Source organism: Octopus bimaculoides, chromosome 13 (assembly GCF_001194135.2).
Source record: "Octopus bimaculoides isolate UCB-OBI-ISO-001 chromosome 13, ASM119413v2, whole genome shotgun sequence".
In the NCBI taxonomy this organism is placed as follows: domain Eukaryota; kingdom Metazoa; phylum Mollusca; class Cephalopoda; order Octopoda; family Octopodidae; genus Octopus; species Octopus bimaculoides.
In genome coordinates this window covers 54,192,263-54,201,726 of record NC_068993.1, presented here as the reverse complement: position 1 = coordinate 54,201,726, position 9,464 = coordinate 54,192,263, and the positions used below count along the sequence as shown (strand labels likewise).

General features: G+C 37.2%; 1 protein-coding gene across 1 annotated transcript in view; it reads left to right on the top strand.

The window, feature by feature from the left end:
- LOC106867552 (suppressor of SWI4 1 homolog) overlaps positions 1–8,798 on the top strand; it is an 11,133-nt gene extending 2,335 nt beyond the window's left edge. Inside the window, exons 2-10 of the mRNA XM_014912457.2 lie at positions 172–339; positions 1,422–1,745; positions 1,978–2,054; positions 3,095–3,205; positions 4,308–4,421; positions 5,549–5,692; positions 6,783–6,916; positions 7,346–7,441; positions 8,549–8,798. Of these exons, the coding sequence (XP_014767943.1) occupies positions 172–339; positions 1,422–1,745; positions 1,978–2,054; positions 3,095–3,205; positions 4,308–4,421; positions 5,549–5,692; positions 6,783–6,916; positions 7,346–7,441; positions 8,549–8,787 (1,407 nt within the window). The 3' untranslated portion in view covers positions 8,788–8,798. The remainder of the gene's footprint in view (positions 1–171; positions 340–1,421; positions 1,746–1,977; positions 2,055–3,094; positions 3,206–4,307; positions 4,422–5,548; positions 5,693–6,782; positions 6,917–7,345; positions 7,442–8,548) is intronic.
- Positions 8,799–9,464: the final 666 nt, after the last annotated feature.

The window sequence follows — 9,464 nt, the reverse complement described above, 5'->3', positions numbered from 1 at the left end:
AAAACAAGGGGGGAAGGTTCAGATTACATATAGTCCATCTGGACCAAAGTATGTATATGTGTGTGTGTGTGTGTATATATATATATATATATATATATATTTTTTTTTTTTTCAGGATGTTGTAAATTTTGAGATAATGTTAGTATTATTTTCACTTCTTGTTTCTTCCAGGCAAAGTCTGTGCGTGCACATAAAGCAACACAGAAAGAAGAGGATTCAGATTTCAAAAAGGCTCCCCATTCATTTGTCATTAAAAGTGGGAATGTAGGCAAATATGTACAACAGTTAGTAAAAGATTTTAGGAAAGTCATGGAACCTTATACTGCATCCAAATTGAAGGTATATATTCTTTGAAGCCTAAATATTTTTTCTCGTGTTCTTCATGCATGCATTTATGCCTGTGAATGACATTGTCAATTTTTAATGTAAATGACATGCTGATGCCATGTAAAAAAAAGCACTAGTTTACTCTGTAGAATGGTTGGCGTTTGGAAGAGCACCCAGCCATGGAAACCATGTCAAACCAGACAATTGGAACCTGGTGCAGCTCTCCTGTCAAACTGACCAACCCATGGAGAATGGACATTAAATGATTGTGTCTGTTGGCACAAACGTGATTGTGTGGACAAGAAGCCTGCTTCCAGCCCTATGGTTTTAGGTTCAGTCCCACTGCATGGAACCTTGTGCAAATGTTTTCTACTTTCGCCCTCAGGCCAACCAAAAGCCTTGTCAGTGGGTTTGGAAGACAAACTGAAAGAAACCTATTGAATATGGAGTGTGTTTGTGTCACCTTGTCTTGGCATTGCATAATTGTTGTAGATGAATGTCATGCATTTCCATATTCTCCAAAAACATGTCTGGTTGCAGGAAATTACTACCTTGCTTGGCAACATGAATGGCATTTAGCTGTAGAAAAATCTGCCTCAATAAACTCCCGTCTGACCCCTGCAAGCATTGAAAGATGGGTATTACAATGATGATGATGTTAATAATATTGCCAGAAGTAGAATGAGTTTCAAAGCCTAACCTTTCATCATCATCATCATCGTTTAACGTCCGCTTTCCATGCTAGCATGGGTTGGACGACTTGATTGAGGACTGGTGAAACCGGATGGCAACACCAGGCTCCAATCTAAATTTGGCAGAGTTTCTACAGCTGGATGCCCTTCCTAACGCCAACCACTCAGAGAGTGTAGTAGGTGCTTTTACGTGTCACCTGCACGAAGGCCAGTCAGGTGATACTGGCAACGGCCACGCTCGAAATGGTGTCTTTTATGTGCCACCCGCACAAGCCAGTCCAGGGGCACTGGCAACGATCTCAATAAATGATTGACAAAATTTCTTCAATCTTTTTAGTAACATATTAGGACTTTTTTTTTCTTTTATTCGTGTAATGTATTTTCCATTATTTTATTTCTTAGGTCAAAAAATGGAACAAAATGAAAGATTTCACTACAATTGCAGGCTATTTTAATGTCACACAAATATTATGCTTCACAAGAACAGACAACTATTTGAATCTGCGCATCATTCGACAGCCTCGGGGACCAACTTTATACTTTAAAGTCTGTGAATACTCATTAACAAAAGATGTTGAATCTGCAATGAAGTCCATCAATCGAAATTCTAAACAATTTGACCACCAACCTTTGTTGGTGATGAAAAACCTAAACATAAAAACAATAAGTATGAAGCTTGTTGCTACAGTTTTTCAGAACCTCTTTCCTTCAATTAATGTCAACCAGGTAAGTTTATGTGACGAAATTTTGTTACTTCAATTGCTTAACCCTTTTCATACCAACTCACACACACACACATATACAGGTTTTGTGATCAGTGCAACTGAAACAATCACACTTCCCACAATGAGAAAGTTATTTTACTAAATTCTTCCTTATTTTAATTGAAACAAAGGAGTTATATGGCAACAGGAATATGGTAACAAAAGGGTTAAATTTGCTTTTAATTTCATTTCAGGTGAAACTAAAACGAATCAGGCGCTGTGTCTTGTTATTTTATGATCCTGAAACAAAATTAATACAATTCCGACATTAGTAAGTAAATACTTTGAAACTTTTTCCTTCTCTCTGTTTCCCGCCAACAAAGTTATACTGTTATTAAATGTAATACTTTATTGTATGGGTTACATGCAGTGTAGGCATGTTTCATATTCTCCTCTCTCCAGTCTGTTTCTGTAAAACTCGCTTCTGGTTGTGGCAACAGCGAAGGTAGGCAAGAAGGACTCGGATCACAGCCGTTGTTATTTTAGGTGCAAGCGTGGCTGTGTGCTAAGAAACTTGCTCCCCAACTCTGTGGTCTTGGGTTCAGTCCTACTGTACAGGACCTTGGCAAGTATCTTCTACTACAACCCTGAGCCTACCAAAGCAGATTTGGCAGATGGAAACTGAAAGAAGCCTATTATGTGTATGTCTGTGTGTGAGTGTCTTTGACTTGATATCATGTGATGAGTATAACCATGCATTACCACTCGTTTTCAATGAAGACCATGCCTGGCTATAAGAAAATATTACCTTACTTGGAAACATAAGGTTTGGTGACAGGAAGAGCATCCAACTGTAGAGAATACCTCAATGAATTCTTTGAATTGAAAATGGAGCATTAAATGATGATGATGATGATACCTCTGGTGGAGTGCTTCTCAATGCTGTGGCTGGAGCTAAATGAAATGATAAATACAGCTGCTATTTTCGTGTGTATATGCTTTTTATGTTTGACTAGTGTGAGTGAGTGGAATGTTGTTGGGCCTCACGGAGGCAGTGATGAAAGACTGAGACCTTTGGCATTATGTCGTGCTTGAGAAGACCCGTGAAGCCAAGTAAAATGGCGGCTGTGGCAGGTGCTGGAGCCACACAAATTGCATCCATGCCGGTGGCACGTAAAAGCACCCATTACACTCTTGGAGTGGTTGGTGTTAGGAAGGGCATGCAGCCATAGAAACCATGCCAGATCAGACTGGAGTCTGGTGCCAGCCCTGGTCAAACCATCCAACCCATGCCAGGATGCACAATGGATATTAAATGATTTCTGTAAATTCTGTTTCTGACTCATGGGTTTTTTCTTCTTTTCTTTCCAGTAATATTAGGGTTGTTCCTACAGGTCTCACTCCTGCTGTCAGGAAAATTATCAAAAAGAAGAAAGTTCCCAACCTTGGCAACTATAAGGACATCAGTGACTTTATTGAGAAGTATGATATTTTTTTTTATGTTGTGTGTAGTGTGCTCAGTATACAATTAGCAAAGCAGATTTCAAAGCTTGTGTGAGAATAGGAAGTATGTTACTAAAGGTACATTTTAGAGATGAAAGAAAAGAAATGTATGAGGGGAACCGAGAAGTTCCTGGCTTTATGTGAAAGAAAATACAGGAGGATCAGTTAATTATGATTTTATTCAATGTATTCCCCTCTGATTCACACACTTAATGCAGTGGTCCTTCAGTTTTTCTAAGATCTGTAAAAGAACTTGGAAAGTTGGGCCTCCAACCAGGCCTTTTGCAATACCCTTAAAGCCCTAAACTTTTCAGTGCCTGCTTAACTAAAGAGATTAACCCTGTACCATACTAACGAGATGGACATTAAACTAACGATGGTATTGCGTAACAGGATACATCTCACCTAAGTAGTCATTGATTGGGTACGAAGTCCAACCAATGGTAATCGTGGTACTAGAGTTCAGGCAGCTCCTAAGGGCCCTGGATGGTGTCCAAGTCTCAGATGTTCAGATGCCTAAAGATCTGAACCTTTGTCCTGCTGCACAGATAATGGCAGCACCAAACACCCTGGTCCAGTGAGTCCATAACTGCATGAGCTCATCTCAGTCTTTTTTAGGACTTCAAACTCCCAATTAATTCCACTATGAATTTCATTGTCAGAAAATACCAATTATGTCTTTTGATGGATATTTAACATCATTACTGAAACAAGCATGAAATGTATTCATTAAGTGTTAAAAGTCTCTTTGGAACAAAGGGAACTTAGTCTGTACTTTCACAAAATCTGCCAAGGATTTAAAGTTTGTTTTAGGTGGGATTCAGTCCCCTTCTGTCCCTGTGCTGGTGGTACATTAAAAAAAAGCACCTACTACACTCTCGGAGTGGTTGGCGTTAGGAAGGGCATCCAGCTGTAGAAATCTTGCCAGATCAGACTGGAGCCTGGTGCAGCCTCCTTGATTCCCAGATCCCAGTCAATCCGTCCAATCCATGCCAGCATGGGAAACTGACATTAAACGATGATGATGATTAAATTTATTTTACCTTTTTAATTGTCTTTTAAATTTGCAATGTATTTTTAGTGGTGGAAATCTGTCTGAAAGTGAAGCTGAATTTGATGGTCCCCAAAATGAGGTTGTACTACCTCAGAATGTGTCTGGTGTTGGAAATAAAATAGCGAAAAAAAGTGCCATCAGGTAAACTGACATTGAAAAATTATTGATTGTAATATTCATCAGTATGCTATTATGTGCTAGGTAGGTTTTCCATAAAGCATATCACAATTGATCTTGTTATTTTCTCTGTAAGAATCAACATCCTTGGATTATGGAGGGGTAAAAAGCATTTGATAACGTATCACAGAATAACCAAAATACTATCCTTTGTATAGATTCTAGCCAGAACTAGTCACCTGGATCTAAGGTGTTCTCATTAGCCATTATTTTATCTATCAATAATTTCCATTTAGTTTTAATGTGTATTTATCCGCTACTCTTACAAATCCATTAAACCTTGTCCTATTAATATCAACTTCTCAAGATGGCAGGTTGGCAGAATTGTTAGCATGCTGGGCAAAATGCTTAATGGCATTTTGTTTGTCTGAGTTCAAATTCCACTGAGGTCAACTTCATTTTTCATCTTTTCAGAGTCAGTAAAATAAGCACTAGTTGAGTGCTGGAGTTGATGTAATTGACGTAGCCCCCCCCCTCCAAATTGCTGGCCTTGTGCCAAAATTTGAAACCAATATTAACTTCTCACTAATGCTTCTTCTATCAAAGAGAACTGTCATTAGACTTCAGTGAGAGGTTGACATAAAAACTACAAATGTTCTAAAAAGAATTGCACCATATTTTTGCTTTTAGTGACCAACTTATGAATTTAATGGTTCACTTCCAATACATGTTTCTTAAACTTGGTGTCTTCAGTGACTTAATGGAATCTTCACCTTTTTTTTTTTTTTTTTTTTCCCTGGGCAAAAAGAACACCAAAGAAAATTTCTGCTTTTGAAATTTTGGTAATATTTTAACCTGATACTATTTGGATTAATGCTGTCAAATCTGAAATGGTGTGTGTATCCTTTGACTACTGGTGTCCAACCAGTTGAAATATAATGGGTTTTGCTCTTCAATATTTGTAAGTTGCACTCGGCAAGCTATTGAATTTCTGCTTGCTCTTACACATTACCCAAGATCTCATCTAGATGGTATAGATTCTTATTTTGTCTTTTGCTAATCTTTAGACCACTTTTTATGCAATAACTTTCTGTTAGTAATTACCACACCCTGCTGTTTTTGGTAACTGATTTCTTTTCCTTTATTTTCAGATTAACAGAGTTAGGTCCAAGAATGACACTCCAGTTGGAAAAAATTGAAGAAGGTGTTTGTGGTGGAGATGTACTCTTTCATAATTTTAAAAGTAAAACACCTCAAGAAGTGAAAGCTGCAGAAAAAAGGAGAGAAGCTAAACGGTTTGTCCAAATTTTAATTATTTTCATTTCTGGTCTTTGCTCCCTTAACTTCTTATTTCTTGAAAATTGTTATTAAATTTCTATCCCTTTTTATCTTATGTACTCTATATCTATGTAAAATGTAAGATTTCATAGTAATAAGCAATGGTGTTGATTCACTGTATGAGTGTGCAAATAAACATACATGTGAAATTTCATCTAATTGCTACGCTAATTGATATATATGTCATCATCATTTAACGTCTGCTTTCCATGCTAGCATGGGTTGGATGATTTGACTGAGGACTGGCGAACCAGATGGCTGCACTGGGCTACAATCTGATTTGGCAGAGTTTCTACAGCTGGATGCCCTTCCTAATGCCAACCACTCCGAGAGTGTAGTAGGTGCTTTTACGTGCCACCGGCACAAGGTCCAGTCAGGCGGTACTGGAAACGGCCACGCTCAAATGGTGTTTTATATATATATATATATATATATATATATATTGTCATAGATAAACCAACATTACACTCGTATCTTAAACCTGTAAGGGCAAATATATTTATGCACATATAATGAATGCATTACACAGATAGATGCAAGACATGTAACAGAATAGCGTTTGTGACTCAAACATCCATTAAGTGCTAGAATTAATCTCTTAAGGAGTGATTTTGACAAGCTTTTCATACAATTCCTAGTGCCTCTGGACTGGCTCCTGTGCAGGTGGCACCTAAAAGACACCATTTTGAGCGTGGCCGTTGCCAGTGCCGGTGGCACGTAAAAGCACCCACTACACTCTCGGAGTGGTTGGCGTTAGGAAGTGCATCCAGCTGTAGAAACTCTGCCAAATCAGATTGGAGCCTGGTGCAGCCACCTGGTTCACCAGTCCTCAGTCAAATCATCCAACCCATGCTAGCATGGAAAGTGGACGTTAAACGATGATGATGATTGTAAAAATACCATAGGAATTTTTTTTAATATTTAATGAATCCAGAAGAGTAAGATGGGAATCGAAGACAAAAAATGGTTGAGAAACACTGCTCTAAGCTATAAATAAATGATGGTATTGGCATTTTTGTTTTAAATTTCTTTTTTCTTTTGTTTCAGTAAACTGAAAGAAATGCGTAAGAAGCAACAACATGAAAATGTCATCAGGAAGGCCAAGTTGAAGGAAGATCATAAAAAGAAATCGTTGAAGGGAATGGAGAAAGCAAAGCAGCTGAAAGAGGAAAGCACTGAAGGTAAATGATGGGGCGTTTTTATTATTATTATTTTTTTTTTTTTTGTAATGCTGGCAGGAGTTGCTCTGCTGCATTACATTCTACACTGCGTTTTGCCTCCCTTTTCTGGTGTTTTTGAAGCTAATGGTAAAATGATGTTATTAAGCTGGTGTTTGAAACATAAATTAACATGAAAGGTTTTTAAAATAGATCACTTTGAAACCGGAGCTTTGTATCATAGAATCAGAGTGGTCTCATGCAAGTTGGTAACAGAAGGGTTATTCTGTAAAAAACCAAAGAACTCCTTTTCTCTATTTAAATTATGTGCATTGGTAGGAAGAACTGAACTTAAAAGATCAGGAAGCAAATATTAGGCTCCAACTTTTCTGCTACGTCTACATTTCCATTTCCCTTCTTTGTGAATTGTTTTTTATTTCTGTGGTTTTTTAGCTAATGAAGACAATCTCTCAAAAGAACTAGATGAAGATGTGGAAGAAGATGATATTGAATACTACAGACAAGAGGTCCAGGCTGAACCAGAACCAGGTGTGGTCTCTTAATATTGTCAATTTAGGGGAGTTGGATTTAATAACTGGGTGTTCTTTTTGTTTTTTTTTTATCTCCTGGATCATTTGATCAAATTTACAATCTGTACTTCAACAACTTTCTTTTGCTTTCCAAACTTTCTCTCTCTAATTAACTTCATTAGTTAATTAGAAAAATCTATCTACAACCAGCCTTCTTGTTTGATCTCTTCATCTATTGCTATAAAATGAAGTTTTGTTGAATGTCATGGATGAAAACATGAAGTATTTTCAGTTGTGTCTACTGGAACAAATCAGGATGTTATTGGAGAGACGTTGGTCTAAATAGAATTTGAATATATTCATATATATATAGGTGCAGGCATGGCTGTGTGGTAAGGAGCTTGCTTTCCAACCACATGGCTTCAAGTTCTGTCTTGTTGTGAATGAGGAAACTATCAAAGTGTCAGTATTTCATTGTCACAAAGAAGCATGATACCCCATTTGCCACAGGGGGTCTGCCGTCTGTTTGTGATTTGTAGAAGTTCATGTTCTGAAGCTATGGGGTACCATGAGGTGACTGTTTTGCTACTTTCTTTTCAGTACATTTTACAAGCATCCAGATCTCGTATGTCTGCAAAATATCAAACATTCTTAGGCCGGCTAAATCAGGTTGAGGTTAGCCAATGTCTTAGACTTTCAATGCATTAATTTTTAAGGAATTATGACCCCAGGCACCTGATGAGTAGATTTCCAATAGACTATGCAGATGAAACAAGCATAAAGAGTCGAGTTTCATTGGGCAGAAAGATGACATCAATGTTGATGTGGGCACATCACACAAAATGCCTAACAACATCTCTACCAACTCATTATGTTCTAAGTTCAAATTCTGTCATGGTCAGCCTCCCTTTTGTACTCAATAAAATATAACTCCTTTTTCCTAGAATTGCTGGGCTTGTGGCGAAATTTAAAATGATTCTTATCAATATTGAAAAATCCATTTCTTGCCCAGAGTTCCCTTTTCTTCTGATTCTCCAAATGCACTAATAACCAAAATGTGAAATATTTTTTTCAAGTATTTTTCTTTTGACAAAATAATAACATTTGACTTTATTTTATTTTTCAGAACTGTTTTCTAAAAAGAGGAAAAGTGATTTTAAAGCTGCTACAAAAAGCAAAAGATTTAAGAAAGATGATAGTCCAGCCCAAAAGAAATCTGACTCTAAGAAAAGCAAAATGTCTGTATTGTCACAGAAAAAGAAAGAGAATTTCTCAAGAATGAACAAGAAATTTGTATCTAAGAAGCCAAAAGGCAAAAGACTTTCATCCAAGTCAAAATCTAAGTTTGGCAATAAAAAGAAGTGAAATTGAGTAAAGGTTTTAAGATTTGTTTTGTTTTTATATGCTTTCACTTATGTCATTTGATTGTGGCCATGCTGGAGCACTGTTTGTATGTCTATAAATATAAGTAAAATTCATGTTTCATGTTCTGTCTGCATTTTTTTCATTATTTTAACTCTGCCGATATGATTTAGAAAGTTCTTTGATGTTGGGCCTTGATGGAAAGTATTTTACTGACAGAGAGTAACATCTAGATGATGTAAGAAGATTGGTATCTAGTTGACATTACAAAATAATAGCTTGGTCTAGAGAAGCGGCAGAGAATCATTTCATATTTGTTCATTTGTTTAACATAGGTTTTTTTGCATGCTATCACACATGAACATGAATTGGTTCTGGGGTAAGATTTTATGATTGGATGCTCTTCCTGTCAACAACTGTCACATTTTTATATAAAGGATTCATATATATTCTTCAGTATTCACATGTTGACTAACAAAATATCAACTTCAACACATACGGTCAGAAATCATCACCTCGGTGAGGCCCAATGTTCAAAGGTCGTGCCTCACCACCTCATCCCAGGTCTTCCTGGGCCTACCTCTTCCACAGGTTCATTCAACTGCTAGGGTGTGGCACTTTTTCACACAGCTATCCTCATCCATTCTTGCTACATGACCATACCAGCGCAATCGTCTCTC